Below are 21,303 nucleotides of genomic sequence, written 5' to 3'. Positions count from 1 at the left end.
TAAATGTTTAATTAATCAATTCAATTTTAATCTTGCATTATTTATATTTTATTAATTAAATAAATAATCAAAAGTATTTAATTATACTTTTATTATAAAATCAATCTTTTTTGCAAAATTATTAATTAAAATAAGACAAACTCTAAGATAACAACTGCAACAAACATACATGAAAACACAAGGACGGAACTAACAATCACAAGACTGACCACAATCACCAGGATACCTGATAGGGAGGGAGTGTCTAGGGTCTGACTGATATCTCTCGTTACCACTTTACCATTGGGCTGGAGAGAACGCTCAGACCTGAAGATCCAAGTGGAGTCAATGCTTGGTACCTGTAGCTGCATCACCAAGAAAAATGCACATATATACATCTAACATGAACAGGCACACCGGTGAAGGAGAGTCGTGACATTTCATGTCCCTCTGAAGTGGGTGACAGAAGATCATCCCCTCACACCCCATACAGACTTGAAGCCATACAAGAAAACAAACACAAGATATATACATAAAGTCGATAAGTCAGCCTGAGGTTAGTACTTATCATATAATCTAACATCTAAGCATCCATAGAGATAAAATGCATAACCAACAACATATCCTAGAATCGTGATAAAAGTCATTACATTAGAGAGTATCACCCAATCACTTAAACAATAGGAGAAGTCAACCAAAGTCAAACTAGGTTAAATAGAGTCTGGTCGAAGGAGGGGCACTACATGTGATATTGAGGAATGTGTGGTTTACAGGAGCAATTTTTGAAAGACCCTTTCCTCTGAAATCTAGTGTTTTGTTAGTCATGGTTATTTTTTTCCTTTTGTATCGTGTGTTGGTATTAGTTGAATTGCTATCTAGATGTTTGTATTGCAATATGATCTTTGAATTCTATGATCTAGAATTTGTGGCATTTGTATCTTGAAGATGGGAGTTGTTATGCTTGGAATTCATGTTTATGGGGCCATGTCTATGGGTTTGACAGATCCTTATTTTTCTCCAATAATTGAAGCATGTGTTCTGGTAATTAAGTGGAAGCATGTAGAAGGTCTATGAAGGCCGACTTGGTTACCATGTTTTGGTCAAGGCATGTTTGAGTAGCGTGTTGATCCGAGCAATGCATTATTGTATAAACCTTTTGTGTTTAGCCAACATATTATCTTCGTGTATGTTCTTATCGGTATATATATATATATATATATATATATATATATATATATATATATATATATATATATGTATGTATGTATGTATGTATGTATGTATGTATGTATGTATGTATGTATGTATGTATGTATGTATGTATGTATGTATGTATGTGGATGCGCGTATCGCGTGTATGGCATGTGAACAAAAGAAGAGAGAAATATATGTGAGTAGCAGAAGTGTGATGTGTGTAAGAGCGAAGGTGTGTAAGTGTGGAAAGTGTGAGTGCAATTACAGTGTTGCAGTAATCCCTTACCAAATCTGCTACAAGCAGTTGGATTGACAAATTGAAGACAGTATTGCAGTAATCACTTATCGGACTTGTTGGAGGTAGTTGTGGACAGGTTGGAGCGATCCCTTACCGGATCTATTGTGAGTTGTTGTTTTTGATATCTAAGTTTATCTTGGAACTGACCTCATGCATATGGAGATTTAATTTTTCTCAATTCATTTATTTCTATTGTAGTGAGCATTCCAACAATGATTCATATTGTAATCAGGCAGTCAGCCATCCAGCAATGAGCCACCCCTTTTGTAAACACCATATAAATTGTTATATAATCTTGAGAGTTAACCCTCTTCGTGCTTTTTCCCATTTGGTTTTTACATGTATAAAAATCTAGTGCCTATCTTGTGATTGTGTTTTCCATTTATTCTACATTTGTTGATTCATATTGAAGAGATTAATTGCTAAGCTTAAAAATTAGTGGAAAGTTTTTATTGTTGTGGGAATATTGATTCACCCCCACTCTCGGTATTCTGGTCCATTCAACACTAGGATCATGTGTAGTCATTGTATTAGTAGGAATAATGTGAAATGCATGTGAATTGGTATTAGGATGGGAAGAAGGGGTTGTATTAGTGAGACATACTTGGAACAAAATTAAGAAGAAACTAGGAAGAGAATACATCATTCAAAGAACCAAGAGTCACTTCATCACCAATTCTTTTAGTAATTTCCACTCAAATGGCTAGTAATAATCATGAAAAGTTTCAAACAAATTTAAGGGCTATCCATCTTAACTATGATAATAATTTATGTCCAAATTGATGTGGTTTAAAATGTGCTCCATGTTCATAACCTTCAACTATATTTTGAACAATAGGAGAGCTTATAGTCTCAATAGGAAATGGTGTGACTATTGTTTGAACATGTCCAAATGAGAAAAGTTGATTTGAGGCATCTACTTTTTTATTAATAAGTGTCAACGTTATCATTTATAGAAAATAGTATTACAAATATTCAAGAAAAAATGTGTGGATATGAAATCACACCCCTAATTTTTATTTTACAAATGTATATATTATAATTTGGTTCATGTTTTTTTTTTTTGAGAAAAGTTATAAATTATAGTTGTTCCATTCATTTCTTTATCTTAGTGTTTTCATAGTTGTCAAAATATTAATTTGTTTAGATGAGGTTTATTGTCTTTTCTTTCTCGTTTATTATTTATTTGTTTTATTTATAGGTTTCAAATATATTGTAACATTTGTTAGAACAATTTTTTGAAGCTCTTCATAATTTATTTTCTCTTCCAACCTTCTTAGACACAAAATGAATAAAAATATGCTCAAATCATTTAAATATCATTTTTATTATTTTGAATTGTCTTTACATTTGGGTGGACTAAAATTTAGCCTCATTTATAACTTGATTTTAAATTTGATGTCTTTATATCCAAACATTCATTATTAAGGCTTGTAGTGATTTTGAAAGGCCACAAACCCTTACTGAAAAGGAAGGATTGATTGTTAAGCACAAGAAGACAACAAATGGCAATCAAGAGGAATAACGACTGCACAACAAAAACATGATACTACAAAACCTTACATACTACCAATCCAAAGTCAAGATGGTTTGCAATCAAATTGTTCCATCAATTTTTGCCTAACCATAGAGCAATAATCCTTCTTATTTGGAATTCACATTCAAATGTTAGTCATGTATTTTGAAAATGTTTCATATCTTAGAAAACGCTAAACTCTTTAAAAATCCCACGTCCATATTTCAAAGGCGCTCTTTTTTAGACCCTTTTCCTCTTGAATGTTTCATCATACCCAACAAATTTATCTAATTTATATTATTCTATAATTAAATTAAAACCAAATGTAAGTCGTGTCTTTTGAAAATGTTTCGTACTTTAGAAAACCTTAAACTTTTAAAAAGCTTCACAATATCTATATTTCAAAGATATTCTTTTTAAGACCCTGTTTCATCATACTCGAAAAAAAAATTATCTAATTTATATTATTCTATAATTAAATTAAAATCAAATTTTTAATTAATTAAAATAAATCTAATAATTAGATACTTCAAATTTTAAAAATCTCAATATATAAAATTTACCTATTTTCAATCTCAACTCTAAATTCTGTGAAACAATAAAATCTAATTAATTTTGGAATTATTTTATGACAATTCAAAAAAGGACCACTTTAGCATGGTTTAAAGCATGTTTAATAATTATTTGGAATGTTGAAGATGAGAAAATCAAAACATGGATAGGAAAGCAATTATCCCGGTTGGTGAGATAACCTTTAAATTAAAGCTAGAAAATTATAGCAAAGTAATGATATAGTGGAAGTTTTGGAAGACTAGTTTATGACTTGACTTTTCCAAAGAAGATGGATATTTGAAAGCTCTTCTTTATTTATTCCTAGGAAATATCACATTGTGTGATGGTATTGTTGAACAAATTGTTTGGTAGTTCAACTATAAGGTCATATTAATGTGGTGTAAATTTATCTTCTTACAATGATAATTATGGAGGAAATGGTGCTCAATTGGGGTCACTTGCTTATGGTGAATAAACATAGGAAATGCTAATCAACCCCAAAAATGGGGTTCCTTCTACATGCTATTATTTATAGTAAATGTAATCTATGTCACCATTCAATTTGGTCCATTCCTTCTTGAGACATCACTTTGAATGCATCTTTGATTTTATCCATGTTCATAAGTATATCATGGATTTGATAAATATTTATGATGTTTTCTACGCTCTTGTGGTGTCAAAGTCTAAAGTATTTAATGCCCAAAATGCCAACTCATCTTTTAAATGATTTGAAAAGGATTGTTGCATGGTAGTTGTAGCCATACTTATAGTAATTAAGGCTATGGGTTGTTTACAAGCTGCCAAAAAACATGTTTTCCTTAGGTGGGTCATCATTGAAGTGGCCTTTGAAATTAAGGTTAGCATTTTTTATACTTTCTAGAACTAAGCACACTTCCACTTACCCATACTTCCATATAGCTGTGGAAGAAGATAATTTTGACTAGCTATAATTGCTCTAATTGTCCATGATCTAGAGGATGACATGAGATAATTTTTCTTAAATAATAAAATGGTTTATTTCAATTATGTCCATGATCCTACCTTATAAGAAGATAATTTTAATATTTATGCATTATATGACAAGGAATTCTTGAGAGACTCTTGGATATAAAGACTTCTAGTTTATTCTCCGAGGCATCACAAAATAGAAATAAACAATAATCTTAGAATATTTAAAGTAAGTCAATTATGATTAATGTGAGTTTTTATGGAAGATGAATAAATTAGAGTTTATTAATAGATCTCAAGCAGATTAAGGGAAAACAATTCTTGAAAGGGATGGACTCTTTAGATTGTGTAAATGAAAAAGAAAAATAGTAAATCAAGCATGTAAGCGAAGTAGAAGTCTTGATTTTTAAATGTGTGCTTTTTTTTATTCACAAACAAAAATGAATAGGTTACCATGGATGTTTACAAAGATTGTGACTAGGAATAAATTGGGTATCGTTTCAAACTAGTTTGTCTATGTATGTACAATATACATCACCATCCTTAATGTGAGAGATGTGTGAATATATAATACATTACAATATTGGTACAAAACAAGAAACCAAAATATAATGACTCATCCTCAACCATTGATACCCCAACTTCCTTTTGGTTGTGCTTCTTGATAGTTAGTATTTTGTTAATGGTCAAATTCATCAACATATAGATTTTCTAAAGTCGCTACGTGTTCATGTGAGGTCGTGTATCGTCGTGAGTAGAGGCATGCAATAAGTAAAGTGTAATATCATGTGCATTAGTGTGTGATAACATTGAATTGCACACTAAGTGTAAGTATTGTAGACGAGAGAATAGAAATCAAGGAACTCATTTTTTTCAAAATATTGTATAGTTACACTTAGATCATTCACCCTTCCTTGAGAAGTGATGTCCCTCATTATGCTTTTGGTAAGTTAAGGAAGCTACATGCATAACTATTGAAGATTGTGCCACTTCATTGATCTACAAATTAACCCACCATAACCACTCTATATAAATGGTGTGAACCCTGGTGCATGTAAATTGGGGTAGTTTGAGTTATGTCATCTTAAGTTTATAATTTTTCATTATCCAATTCTAAAGGATGTTGAGTCATTTCTTATTAGAGAAGAGTTTGAAAGTATGTCTTGAAGAGTTCTACATTGAACAACGGATGTAAACCCAAGTATTATAGGAGATTGAGAATAAAAGTGTTCTCACCAACAACTTAAAAACTAGTGTATGGATTGATGGAGTAGCATCTTGGGTGTTTGATGAATTCATGGATGGACGATTGAATTATAGGCTATCCAACCATGCAATAAAATGAAATAACCCTCAACTACATATTAGAAAACTCAACAATACAACAAAATAATGATATTCTTTATTTATCCAAATAAAAAATTAATTAGATTCCACAACAATGGTCTTCCAACATGCTAGGCCTTAGCCATTTGATAACATCCATGAAATTATAGATTCAAATGATATTATAATATCATAGATATAATTGTCTCACACTCTACTACCTTTGTGATTTATGCTCTTGTTCTCTCTATTGTTGCTTCTAAATAATTGTGAATGGTGTTTCAACCTCAATCCTTTTGAATGATCTCAATGAGCCACAAGGTAGCATAAAGCCCAATGTCTTGATGAAACATGTAGTCAATCAACATGTAGATAGGATCTTCTAGATTAAATGTGGACATGTAATAATTGATGCAATAAAAACCAAAAGCACTCATGGGTCCAATGTATTGTGTTATGTTTTCATTTTCTGCCATAAACTCCAAAACGTCATCATAAGTCTTGACTAGTGTAATTGAGTGTCAACTACCATGTCTTGTTTTGGGGCCCAAAATTATTGTCGGCACTACTATAGGCATAAATCCACTTCAAGGACATGAAAATTTCATTCCTAAAGGTGGATAGATCAGCTAATCAACCAAATTTGTGTGGTGGAAAACCAAATGTTAAGAGTGGATAATCTCTCCTTCATTCTAGGCTTAGTTAGACCCATGAGAGCATTTCTAGAGGTATTCTTAATTGGATTTAGCACAACTAAAAATAGATAAATTGTAAACACAATGATAGTATATAATGTATACCTAGACCCAAAGCAATCAATAGACCAAAGAATAGCCTACAACACATATAACCTCTATTAAGTTGATAAAGACATCTTTGAATCATTGCAAGATGTGGGTGTGTAGGACATGGATAAAACTGTTAAAGGGTCACTAAAAATGCTTCCATGTATAAATCACTAAATCATGAAATGCAAACAAACTAACTCCTCCTAAACTACAGGTTCAAGATATTATTCATTTTAAGCACATAGAGGGTCAAACAAGACTAGTACCTTATATTAGGTTTTATAGTCATAGTTACCAAAAGGTAGTACACATAGAAATGAAAAAAGAGACATGATATCAATAACTAAACATGTTTGATAATCCCTCTTCAAACTCTAGAAATCCATATGTAGTATTAAAATGCCATTATAAAAAATCATTTAGAATGTTATGACATGTATGTAATCTCAATTACATTCATATCAGAAAATGTGGCAAGATAAAATCCTAAGATAAGAATAGCCTATCACATTTCATCACTTAGAAGCTTCCCTAAAGATCTACAAATAGGCAAGGATAAATTCAATTACAACCATCTACTACAAATAAGCTACCTCTTCATGATTTACAAAATGATCTGCTCAACAAGTGACTAGACACACAAGATTTGGAACCCTAGAATCTCTTAGTGTTCTAATCAAGTAGAATGGGAAAATGATTGACCCGTGTTTTGGAAAATAAACTATAATTTATAGCGTAGACACCTAAATTTGTCCATACCCAACCACAATTGACTTTAACCCATCCTAGCTACTTAAGTAACTATTTATTATTGATTTAATACATTTTTATTTTTATCCCTCACCCTTAATTAAATAAATTTGTATGTATTTAATTAAATAAATTTTTATTTATTTAATTAAATAAATTTGTATTTATTTAATTAAATAAATTTGTATTTATTTGAGTAAATAAATTTGTATTTGTTTAATTAAGCTTAACCCTTAATCTTTACCCCTCATCTTTTATTAAATAAATTTGCATTTATTTAATTAAGTGTAAACCTTATACCACAAATATCCCAACTAAATAAATTAGTTAGTACCTATTAATTAATTGATTTAAGCTAATTAGACTTCATTACCATTTTCTTTAATATTTAATCCCGACATTACTATTAATCCTTGTTAATTTAATCCTAGCCACTAAATCCATCTAAATGAATCAAGATCTAAACTTTCCATCACTTGACAAGTGTCCTTACCCCCTCATGTTCATGCATGAGTGGGCATGAAAAGGTCACCTCATAGCCACCCTACCTTTCTCACTTGTCTTTTTCACAAGCCTCCCTATGTATGTACTCACACATGTCTAAGCACACATAGCTCTTACACCTCCATTCCTCTTGTGACACTTGCAACAAGGATAAGCCTTAAATACATGGCCTCACTCTCATTAAATCCTAGCCATCCATTAGACATAGCATCTCGTCCCTCCATTTTCACCATCAAGAATCTATATATTGAAGCCTTTGCTCTAATTTTGATCATTCACCCTCTTTATATCCTAAATATATGTTATCCTATTTTCTATCCAATATATCTTCATTATAACATCAAGATATTAGTCTAAGAGACCACATTTAACAAAACTATTGTTGGCATGGAAGTTGTCATTGATGTCAACATGTGTGCAGGGTTGAGTTGATGAAGTTGCAGAGAGATATACAAGACACCTACTGGATGGAGATGTAGAGAAATGCAAAGGCATGCAAGGACGTCTTGGACTAAGATGCAGGCAAAGACATCAGGTTGGCAAAGTACAGAGATGTTGAAGGATTATGAGGTCTCAGAGGAAGATCAGATTGGCTCATAGGGTGTTGCATCAGGAAGGTAGAGTTGTGCAGGTTGTATGGCTATGCATGGAAGTTGCATGAAGTCAAATATTGCACTTGCAAGTAATTACCAAGGCCATGGTGTTATGATTGCATGGAGCAAATAGGTTTGTCCAAGAGCATAAGTGTTGTTGCAGCACCATATAACACGACGCATCATATAACACATCGTGTAATACACAGAAGGAGTGCATGAAATGTGCCTTTGGGACATAAATGTGGACAAAGAAGTCATCATCAATTGAATTGTTAAGGTATTGTGCAATCTAGTATGACACAAAAAAAGTCGGTTGTAGGTGTGTATAACACACAAGTTATCGCATTTTATGAAACTATAGAAGGCAACCGAAGATGTCAATAACACACAGGTTATGCGATAGGAGTTGTCAATAACATGACGGTTATGTGATTGGAGAGGTCAATAACACGATGGATGTGTGACTGCAACTATCAATAACACAATGGGTTAGTTGTGTTGGTCTTGTGCCAGAAGATATCAATAACACGAAGGTTATCGACTGAATTGCAGAAGAATCACATAACACAATGGTTATGCGGGTTATCGCACCATGTTATTGACTGTCACTATCTTGTCAAGGTGTTACCCCACGACATGCTTGTCGAGCCTTGGTTGGTCATGCGGGATAAGAGTTTCAAAGAGAATTAAGACTTCACACTATCCCGCACCGTGTATGACGGAATGAAAAAGGTCGTGTGGGATAATGCTTAAGCAAAGTGAACAGTGTTATACACTATCCCGCGACATGAGGTGTGAATGATCGATGGTCATACGGGATAAAAAATAAAATAGTGTTACACATTATCCCGCATCGTGGAAGTCGGAGTGTTAGAGGTCGCGCGGGGTAACTTAGGTATGTGGAACAAAACGAACCCCGTTATCTCGCACCGCTTGTTGACCAAAGCAAAATGGTCATGTGGGGTAAATGAGAACAAAGAAAACAATGGAGCCCCTTATCCCACACAAGTTAATAAGCTACGCAAGGAGCCATGCGAGCTAACAAATGTGAAGGGAGAAGCTTATCCCGCACGAAGTTAGAAGGTTGCTCAAGGTGTTGTGCGGGCTAACAAGAATGAAGGCATGTCATGAAGAGAAAGAAATTTCTTATCCCACGTGAGTCAAATGGTTACACTAAGTGTGATGTGGGCTAATAAAAGTGAAGGAATTCATTGATTCTTACCCCGCACGGGTAAGTTGGACACACAAATGGTGATGTGGGATAAACTCGATAGGCAAAGTAGTCCACATGGGCATTGACTGATTTTGACCCAATGACATGGCATGCATAGAACAAATCGGAGGCAAGTTGACTGAGTTGACCGTATGTTTTTGAAGGCAAATTTTGATGCCACGTATGCAGCCCGATAGATAAACTACTCACGCAAAAAGTTAACCGAAGTTGACTAAGCAATTTTGATGACATGTTTATATGTCAATAGGGAAGATAGGCCAGGTGATTGTTGACTAACTTTGACCAAAATTTGGACTTCGAATGAGGTCTTTGACAACTCGGTGCATGCTGATAAACATAGAGTTTTACGTGGTAGTTGACCAACATTGACCAAGTGATGTGGATGTCAAAAATGAAGACAAGTAGCTCCCAAGTGGTCGAGAATGAAATCCGATATGCAGAAGTCGGTGCTTGCAGAGATTGTAATGAGGTTGTTGTCAATCTCCTCAAGGAAGGTCGACAAAGGATGAAGAATGCATTAATGGCAACCGCATTGCAGGTTGTTTGTGTGGCTCGAGGTGATCTACAGAGAGATGATCAAATCTCACCAAACATATCAAGATTACTAAAGATAGTAATTAGTTGACTGAGAAGAACGAAGAAGAAATTAATATGATCATGTTGCAAAAGGAGTTGTTGAGCCTTTTTTAAGCTCGAGGAAATCTGCTAGGCTGAAATTTGCTAAGTATAGCAATCCTATATTGATAGCATGATTTGAATATAGATGTTTTCAAAAGGGAATGCATTTATTATGGGTGGTTATCTGTCTGAGTGATAGGTATAAAGAATATGATCGATAAGCAAACATAATCTCTCAGAGCTCGAGGAGATCAGTGTGTGAATCCATTTTGGAGGGAAATCCTATAAGGACATAGATGACCATGAACAGTGTACAAGTGATGAGATTTGACAATTGCAGATGAGGAAGATGAGTTGGCAAAGAAAAGATGGAGGATGTCGATCAAAAGAGAGAAGTGCATTCAGTAAGTGTGTAGTTGTTGAAGGCGTGAAAGAGCAGAGCTCTGCAAAATAGAGGATAGAAAACAGAGAGAAGAGGGGGCAAAGAAGCAGCTCACGTAGGTGTCAATAAAATGATGCCAGTGCAGACCTAACACTGTAGAAGAGTTTGCATGTAAAATGTTCAAATGTGTGGACAATACAAGAAGAAGCTGAGAGCCAGAGTAGAGAGCGGAAAGAGAAGAGCACAGAGGTGGAATGTAGAGATCAAAGATTAGAGAGTGCAGAGCTAAGGTATATAATACAATGGGTTATATACACTTTGAGAAGCAAAGAAGGAGGATTGAGACAAGCAGAAAGAAGAGAGCTGGTTGCAGAGATAAGAAGAAGGAAGAGAGTTGAGATTGAGGCCTAAAGATCAGAGAGAAGAAGAGAGTCATATCAATCTCAAGAGCAGAACACTTGTAAAGTGTTACAAAACTCATTTGTAACAAGGTGCTTCATTTGTTTTTAATATGTGTTCATTGTAAATCTCTGAGTGGGTGCTCAAAGTAGGGGTAGGTTCTCCTTTGGGTTAGTGCCCATAAAGCTAGGGGTTGGTGCTCCTTTGGGTTGGTGCCCATAAAGCTTCAAGGGTTGGTGCTCCTTGGGTTGGCGCCCTAAACTTTCTAACCAGTGATTTACTTGTGAGGCTGGATTGGAGCACTAGACTCCAACAACATTTCTCACCAAGGTTTTTCCCCACCGTGGGTTTTCCTCGTATATTCTTGTGTTATGAGTTTTCTCTCTAGGTGTGTGTGTGTTAATGTGTTTTATATCTCTGCCATAGAGTTATGATTATTGTGATTAAAGTTTAGATCTTTTAGAAGTTAAAAAAAATTATTACCACTAATTCACCCCCTCTCAGTGATCCATTGTGTTCCTTCAACTACAACTTCAAAGAAGAAAATCAAGTGAAGAAGGGTGCAATCACTTTAGCTCAATCCATGAGATGACAAAGTAAAAGTCAAGATAATTGTTTATCTTATGGTTTTGTGTATTTTAATCATTTTGTTCATCTTCATATAGAATTTAGTTTGGTCATTTAATCCTTGTAAAAAATTAATAGAGAATTAGATGTCACTAATGTTACATGTAGAACAACTCGAAATCCTACATAATTTATTGAATTGGTATTCTAGAAGTAGCATATGGTTGTGTGCATCTAAAATTTCAATCATATTCATGGTGGCATGGAATTATTCATTATCCACCATTGATTTTGAACTTGAATGTGTGCCCTTGGGATGAATCATGTTTTCTAGGTAAGAAATAATATTTAGGGAGTTGTAGGATTGAAATTGGGAATTAATTGTGCTCCTAGGAAGATCTAGTGAATCCAAGAATCAATCTAGAAGAATCACAAAAAAATTGAGGTGAGTAGGATGTCATGGCGTTTGATTTCCTCAAGTGTTGAACAGGACATTGTAATCAAACATTTGGAATGAAGTATAGAATCACCTTAAAATCACACAAAATAGGTGAAAGAAACTTGTAGGCAAAAGCAAATAGGAGAAGATGTGGGAAAATTTAAGAATAGATGTCCAGATGCAAATATTCATTTTTTCATAACTCAATTTCTTGTAACTATGCAAGTGAAAATGGCATTGAAAAGACCTAATTGTGTGTGTGTGTGTGTGGAGAGAGAGAGAGAGAGAGAGAGAGAGAGAGAGAGAGAGAGAGAGAGAGAGAGAGAGAGAGAGAGAGAGAGACTTTATTCTTTCCAAAGCATCATTTTTAATGCAAGTACTCAATATTGGGTGACCCATGTATATATCTAAACATGCTTCAACAATATGTCCTTTTATCCTCGTTGTTACAAAATATTTTAGTTTTCAATACCTTTAAAATGTGCTTGAGTCTTTATTTTTTTTAATTCTATTAGATGTTGGATAGACACTAAAATGTTATTGATCAAGTGGTATTTCTAACCACATAACAATGGTAAGTATTCATATTTTTTATCATTTTATTTTTATTTCTAACATTGTTGTGTTGTAGACAATCTCTTATCTCATCAATTTAGGTCCAAATGTGGGACACGAAGCCAAAGATAAATACAAGTATGATTGACCATCTTATGTCACATTTCAAGAAGTGATGCCCACCAACTATTATGGAATGCCTTTATTTAGGAAGCAATATCTAAGTGCCCAAATGTGAAAACACTTACAAAGAAAGTCTACTAATGACCAAAGATCTAACAAATAAGTCTACAACATGAAACATAAAAAAATATTGCTCAATCAATGTCTCCAAGCTAAGACTCCACTTGTCATCTTCCCATTTTTAGTTTCTAGCCCTTTGTTGCCCTTGTTTTCATGTTGATCATATAAGTGTTTGTCTACCCATAGTAATGAATTTGTTGGGGCATTTGAAGTATTTCACCAATAAAATTTTCCAATTAGCTCAATCATGTGTCATTTTCTAGAATACTTGAAGTGTACACCATAGCATTCTAGAGTTCATTGTAATTTTTTAGCATTCATTATGAAAACAATACTAATAAACCAAAATTCATGTTGTAGTTTCAAAATTATTTATTTTGTACATACATGTGATTTTATTTTGAAGACCAAGGTTTCCTTCAAATCTATATTTTTTATTCATTTAATTAACCTAGTTTAGGTCCATCATTTATGCTTCAAAAAAGCTAAGGTTTCTATAAATAGACTACAATTTTTATAATAAGATCACAAAAGAGGGAAAGAAGTAACTACTATATCTTGAAAAATGAGAACATTATTATGAACTAAATCAACACTACTCTACAACTAAAGAAGTTCTACATCTAGGAGTTTAAGTTTTGTTTAATTTAATAGATTAGATTTTACTTTTAGTAGTTTAGAATTGCTTGTAATGGATGGGTCTTCCTTAGAATAAATCCCACTTATTAATTTAGAATTTATAAAGTACGAAGGTTGGATTGTCTATGCTTTATTATTACAATTATATTAAAATCTCTTTGTTCATTTCTTTCATATTACTTCATTAGAAAAAATCACAAAAACAAACAATATAAAAAATACATAAAATATAATGTCTCCAAGAGGCTCACCCTGTAGTGTTCTTCGTAGTAGCTTTAAGAGAAATTAGAGGTCAATTTTAAAGAAACATTGAGTCTTTCTTAATGAATTTAGCTACCTTCAAATAAATCAACCACCTTTAACTATTAAAATTTTTATAGCTTCCTTTAAAAAAATCGATCATCGTATTCAAGAGATAATTTAATTGTTGATAGAATAAAAAAAATTATGTGCATCTACTAATTTTATTTATTTTCTCCGAACATATTAGAAAGATGTTTTGTTTTCTAGCAAGCAATTAATTGCATCATCTTAATTAATGATATTTAATTATATTAAATTAATTTAATATGATTATTTGTGTATTTATAGTTAATTGAATTATTTGATTAGTTTAATTTATTCATCCATTAAACAAGAAAAAAAAAATTTAAAAACATTAAATTACATCTAAACATTTTAATTAGATTAACCCATTCATTTCACTTGAAACACTTAAATGATTGTGAAAAAACCTTTCAAAATGTCTATCAAATGTTCTAACACTTGAGTTAAACAAATTACACACACATTCGAACAATTCAATGGATACATCCCAACAATCAAATCATTCAAAACAATCAACCAAAAACACTTAAAATGATAGAGGCCCTACCTATTCTCCCTACTTTTCCCCTCAAACAAACTTGTCTTACAAAACAACCATTCAATTTAATCATTTTTCAATAGATTCCATGAATTATATGTTTTGTCCAAACACTTTACCATCCATCTTTCACATTCTATTATCCTAAAAAGAAACTACTCCAACCTATAATCAAGCAACCCCACCACATCTACGTCTATCAAACCAACTAAAAAACAATCTGTGAAAAAAAGTTAAAAAAAAAATTGTCTTCTTGACACGAGTTATTTTTTAGTTGGCTGTATAGACATTTCTCCACCATTAGACCAACTTCTATGAAATTTGCAACAGTAAATATAACATCATCCAAACAATATAAACATGTTTATAGCAATTTCTGAAAACAATCTATAAAAAAAAGTTAAAAAAAAATTGTCTTCTTGATACGAGTCATTTTTTAGTTGGCTGTATAGACATTTCTCCACCATTAGACCAACTTCTATGAAATTTGCAACAGTAAATATAACATCATCCAAACAATATAAACATGTTTATAGCAATTTCTGAAAACAATCTATAAAAAAAAGTTAAAAAAAAATTGCCTTCTTGATATGAGTCATTTTTTAGTTGGCTGTATAGACATTTCTCCACCATCAGACCAACTTCTATGAAATTTGCAACAGTAAATATAACATCATCCAAACAATATAAACATGTTTATAGCAATCACTTTCAGATTATAATTTCTGAGTGAACAAACTCAAATAAACAAAACCTAGTTTGTAAGCCCTTTGTAGGTGTTTGTAAACCTAACCCACAACAGTTAAATGGGATCCTAGTGGAATGACCATGGTCTTAACCAACAATAGTCAAAGAAAATCCTAAAAGAAGAAAAGCTATGGAGTTTATCTCAATGCCCAGACTAATTTAGTAAAGTTGCAGAATTGCAAGACTAACCTTAGTTATGTGACATTGGTTTTTATCTTAAATATTTGAGATTGTGTTTGCATGGATTTCTCTTTTTGATATTTCATGAATTACACAATCAATGTAGTATGTCACTACTACCCAATCATCACTGCATAAACCATTATTAATGATTATGCTATGGATAGATTTATGGGTTTGGTTTTTATCTTAAATATTTGAGATTGTGTTTGTATGGATTTCTCTTTTTGATGTTTCATGAATTACACAATCAATGTCACTACTACCCAATCATCACTGCATAAACCATTATTTATGATTATGCTATGGATAGATTTATGGGTTTTTATATTATTAAATGCCTTAATTATATAGATGAGTACAGTGATTGTACTTGTGCAATTTTGTGTTATTATGATTTTATTGTTACCACATTTGTTAAGTAATGATTGTACAATGTAAATGCACTTGTGATCTAATCTGTATTTGAGATGCAAGTTATGTATTGTTAATGGATTTCCAGGTATCATGGAAATTTAATGGCCAAGTAGAGGTGGAATTGCATAGTTTATCTACAATATAAAAATTGTGATAATTGTGATACTCTGTATAAGGTTTAATATGAATCGATAGGATAATCCATATAGCACTGTAGAATTACAAAATTTACATATTGTAAAACAAGAATGATCTGAAATGTATTGTACAAAACAGAAAAAAATATTAATAGCTGTAATTAACCACCAACAGGACTAAATTATATGCATGAATAAAGCCCTGAAGGTGAAGAGAAAACAAAATTTTACATTGAATTTAATTTGATCTTTGAATATAATCACATCCAAAAACCTAATCTTACTTTGTGTGTTGTATGCATAGATATGCTGTATATGTAATATGATCCTGTTCTTTGCAGTTGGTCAAGGACCCGTTAGCTTTCTTGTACCTAATTTGCTTTCTGAACAGGTTTGTGCAAGCTTTCCATCATGGTTGTAGGATTGTGGTACCAGTAATCACTTAGGAATGTCTTGGCACCATCCACACTTGGGAAATAAGGAGGGTCAGAATATATTTGAGTTAGAGCATCTGAAGCACCTGTATATGCTGATCCATTCATCTCAACACTACCCATAACAACAATCACCAGCTGCTGATAAGAGAAGAAAAACCTTTTCACTGCAGCTTCAATTGCCTGGAAGGCAAGCAGCAGATGAACTGTTCCATGATGATGAGTACATGAAGTAGCATCTGGGATTTCTCTTCTTGGCAATCTATGTGAATGAAACAACTGCATAACTGCTTCTTGAAGCCTAGGTCCACCTTTTGGATCAGCCTCAACACCCATAATTTTTGGCACAAGATGTTTTAATTCCCTGCACTCATCTGCAAGGCTCCTCAGAGCAGTAGACTTGAGGCAATATGCACCATTGGAGGTACTAGTATCACTAGCCCTGTTGATGGACAATTGGTTCTTAAGACAAAGAAAATCATCTGGATCAACCAACTGGAACAGATTCTGAATATCTGTAAGCAATTTCCAAATCCTTTCAACTAGCCAGCAATCTTTGGATGCTCCTACTGAATCGTCACGGTTTATACGTTCATGCACTCTCTTCAACAAGAATTGGGCTACAAATATCCAGGCCTCAAAGATCTGATGGACAGTGCAAAGTGTGTGATCCTCTGTATTGTGGAACTGTGTAGATTGCTTGAAGGAATATATGTAGCTTGGTATGCAGATCTTGTCATATTCAAGAATAGGCTTGCTGGACAGATTTGGTTCCCCGAGGCCTAAAGTAAAAGGAGCTCTCTGCATATAGCATTCAATTGCAAGCCATATTCTAGAGACCATATGTTCAGCCCTTTTCCATGTCCCCAAACGAGGAAGTAAACTCTCTTCACTTATTCTACTAACCACAGGCAAAGCCCCAGGTCTCTGCCATACCTCTTGCGCAACGTTGGTAGCAAGAACACCATTGCTTACAGACAATTGAACAATGGGTGCATCCTTATCACCTTCACAAATCATTGATATTAATTCAAGCTGAGAACTTGTTAGGGATTCAAGCCTTCTTTTCCATTCTTCCTTGTCAATATAAGGCCTTGAATCACACAGGATTGATGAAATTAACCTGAAAGTCATCTCCAGTGACTGCAAGGCTGGCTTTACCAGCATCTCTGCAGGCCAATCAAGCCATTCCTTGGATTTCCAATTTGCCGAGAGCTCCGAGAGACTCATATATTGCTCATATTCTGCACACTCACTTGGAGAGGGCTCTATAGTTTCTCCAGTTAAACAAGAATAATTTATGGGGTCCAAAGAAGAAAAAGTTCTTCTATTACCTAAGCCATAACTATCCTGTACCACTTTCGTTGAAGTACCACTACCTTGAAAACCTTCCATTCCTTCCATGCTATTGCTGCTGCTACTAACCTTCATCATATCAACAAATTGTTTCCTAGAACGAGTTCCAACCAACCAAGATCGAAGCCTCTGCAAAACACATTTTTGGAAATACTTTCAATAAAGCCTGCTTAAACTGGTCAAAATCAGAAAACTGAATAAAAAAATCAAAAATTGTAGAAAGTGCCTACAACATCAAAAATTTTGCTTATTATAGAATAGATTATCTCAAGATTTGATTCCACAATGTAAAGTAATGAATGATCTGTGCCCTTAATATGGTTCTAAAATTATCATATTGACACAGAAAACGAACCATGAAACTGGAATTTGGTTCCAATGAAAGAAAAAACAGTCTTGCTCCTAAATACAGAAAGCTGAAACTGAGGGTTTCCCTCAAAACACACCCAACCACTAAACTAAAAATAATCTGATTTTAAAGCAGAAAAATACAAAGTTATCTCTGGACAGAGAGCTCAAATAAATTAGGAATTGTGTTCTTTAATGCAGAAAACCACTGCAACAAGCCAGAAATTGGTCTACCGGGAAAGATACTGACAGAATGATACAAATATTGCGCTGACGAAAATCAGGTTCTCCACGTATTTGGTACACTAAACCTTCTAACAAACAACCCAACTAATAAATGATGAACAAGAGAAGTTTGTAAAGAAAACTATTCGGAAGAACCCAAATCAAATCATGATAAGAAGAACTCGAATGATAAAAATAAGAGAAGTCCAGTTGACAACACATACCTATAACCCTCTGTCAATAGCTGGTTATGTTTCAAGCCTTGAGGTATGGTGTGCTTGTTTGGTGTAAATCTCTTTGAATAATATTCGTTCTTCCCACTTTACAGCTTCCTTAGAACGGAACTTGATCTTCGATGAAAACGCTTGTACAGGCAGAAACAAGCTCCAAACTATTTGAGATCTTCGAAACAACTCCTCAATTGAATTTAAACAGATCCTGAACCACCAAACAACAGGACCCAATATGCTTGAAATTTGTCACAGCCAAAACAGCAGAGACCTGAATTCAATAAGGATCCTGAATTGATTGAAGAATTTCTAAGGACACCCACATCAAAAACTTGGGGTTACTGAAGAGCTGTGAGCAGGCGAAGTGCAGAGAGCAATGTTCTCTTGATGCAAAATCGATAACCATAAGAGTGAGGATTGCAATTGAAGCCTTACAAGGATACACCAAATCAAGAACTTGGGATTTTCCCTAATTTTCAAGCAGACAGAGTGCAGAAAACAAAGAATTTTTATGGATAATGATATATACCTTATAGCAAGGATTTGAAAATGAAGCGTGTTAAGCACACCCAACCCAATTTGAGGTCTCAGAAGAACTCCCAAATCAGGGACTCTGTATTATTTGCAAAGTTTGCAACCAGGGAGAATGCAGAACACAAACTCTTACTGTGTGATGGTATGAAACTTAAGATGGGTATTGAAAGTTAAAATGTCTATGAGGAAATGAAATGGGGGAGAAGACCCATTTATGGGATTTGGGTCTACCGACCGCCGCACCTAGAACCAGAATGTCAAAGGCAATCTCTTTATCTCTGTCCTTATCTCTTATCAGAGTTGGCGGTGTTGAAGGTGTATCAACCTAATAAAGAAGGAAAACAAAGAATGAATGCTTGTCCCAAATCAACACTCCCAATGTTCATATGAAGGCCGGATCTAACTCAAAAGCTGTATGATTTTGAAATTCTTATGGGGAAGAGGAAGAGATTTTAAACCGGGATTTCTCATAGAATTCCACACGGCAATGGAGGAATAATTCAAATTCAAATGGCATGGGAAAGTGGATGGAAAAGAAGTGGGTAATGTGGTAGGGGAGAAGTCTGACCGTGGGTTAGGTTGAATTGGTCTTCTAAGCCGTCCTGGTTGTGTGCATTTAAAGAGACGCTAATCCTAAACTTACACCTGTTTGAGTAACGTCAATTACATTCTTTAAACTCGCGGCTCCACTATTGTTGGTTTCCCACCATCTCTCAGATAATGTTTTTAAGGCAATTGAGGAAGCCTGATTTTAACACCGAGACATTGTATTGAATGTTCCGCACATGACATGACCTTTCCTTCATTTTTTTATTGTTGTCGGCATTGTTGGTAGAAACTGCCAGCTTGCGCTGCCATGTCAGGATTGAGGTGGATATTATCCCTGAGCTAGGAGCCTTAGGGGTTAAGGAATAAGGGGATTAGATGTGGCATTTACCTTTTTGAATATAAATTAATTAGTAAATGGTATAATTTTGAAAGTAGATTTGTAAAGGGAAGTAACACGGGACATATTTTCTACATCAATTTAAGAAAGTTGTATGAAATATAATTAAAAATACTAGAAGAAAAAATTGTATTCTAAAAGTTCACTACATAATATGCTTTTCATATTAATAAATTTTTTTAAAAAAATTCAATTTCTAAAATTCAAATCAATAGTGTGGGATGTAAAATTCATTCTTCTTATTAAAGCAAAGTAATCAATTAGAAACAAGGGAAATCACGAATCCCTATCCTAATCAGAATTTAACAAACAACACAATGGAATAACGCAATTAAGAAATATAGGAACTATAAATCATCAAATCAATAAAAACTCCCTATTTTGTGACTGCGTAGAACTTCCATTGCTCTTCTCCTCTTCGTGGTATGATGGCTCTCAGATATTGCAAACAGATTGATCATGGAACTAGTGAGCTCAAATGAAAATTGATAGTTGAACTGTTGATTGTAGGAGTGGAACTCAATAGATTGAATAGATTAATTGAGTCAACTGATTGTGAAAACGCTGATTGAGGGAAGAAAAAGAATGATTGGAGGAAATAAAGAGGATGACAAAGAAAGCTTAATTTAGAAAAAGCTAACTGAAAGATGGAAATAGAAGTTGAAGAGATAAATGATTTAATTAATTAATTTAGCATGTGTTTGTATTCAGATTTAGATTATTAATTTAATCTTTGCATGAGATATTATTCAAATAATTGAATTTATTAATTCAATTTAGCATTTGAATATATTTAGAACTTGACTTTGATTTTCAATTTGGTTTTTGAAATCATGCACATGTATTTGAATTTGGAAGAAATTAGAAGAAATGAAATTAAATGAAATTAGAATTTAGGGATTTGGAAATGGAAGAATTAATTAACTAATTAAATAATTTAAAGAAACTATTTAATTATTTAGAAATTTAATTTAATTAAATAATAAAGATTATTTAATTTAATTAAATAATAAAGATTATTTAATTTAAAGGATTAAATCACAATTAATTAAATAATAAATATCTAATTAATATTTAGAAAAGGGTTGATTGATTAGATGTTTAGAGATAGAAATTGAATAATTAGTAACTTATTTAAATAATAAAGATTATTTAAATTGGGGGATTAACCATAATTAATTAAATAATAAATATTTAATTAATATTTAGAAAATGATTAAAATGATTAAATGATGATAAAATAAGAAATAGAATAATTAGTAAGATTATGAGGAAATATGAAATTAGAAGAATAAGATTAATTAAATTAATTAAATAATAAAGATTATTTAATCAATTAGAGGAATAATTAGTACAT

General features: G+C 33.1%; 1 protein-coding gene across 1 annotated transcript; it reads right to left on the bottom strand.

Moving 5' to 3' along the window:
- Nucleotides 1-16,011: 16,011 nt before the first annotated feature.
- LOC131064739 (nematode resistance protein-like HSPRO2) lies at nucleotides 16,012-19,717 on the bottom strand. Its single transcript, XM_057999009.2, has 2 exons — nucleotides 18,461-19,717; nucleotides 16,012-17,792 (listed from the first exon to the last, which is right to left on the bottom strand). The coding sequence occupies exon 2, from the start codon at nucleotides 17,739-17,741 to the stop codon at nucleotides 16,245-16,247; it is 1,497 nt and encodes a 498-aa protein (XP_057854992.1). The 5' UTR covers nucleotides 17,742-17,792; nucleotides 18,461-19,717; the 3' UTR covers nucleotides 16,012-16,244.
- Between the last annotated feature and the right edge of the window lie 1,586 nt (nucleotides 19,718-21,303).

This window comes from Cryptomeria japonica, chromosome 8 (genome assembly GCF_030272615.1).
Source record: "Cryptomeria japonica chromosome 8, Sugi_1.0, whole genome shotgun sequence".
Classification (NCBI taxonomy): domain Eukaryota; kingdom Viridiplantae; phylum Streptophyta; class Pinopsida; order Cupressales; family Cupressaceae; genus Cryptomeria; species Cryptomeria japonica.
This window is presented reverse-complemented; position numbering and strand designations above follow the sequence as displayed.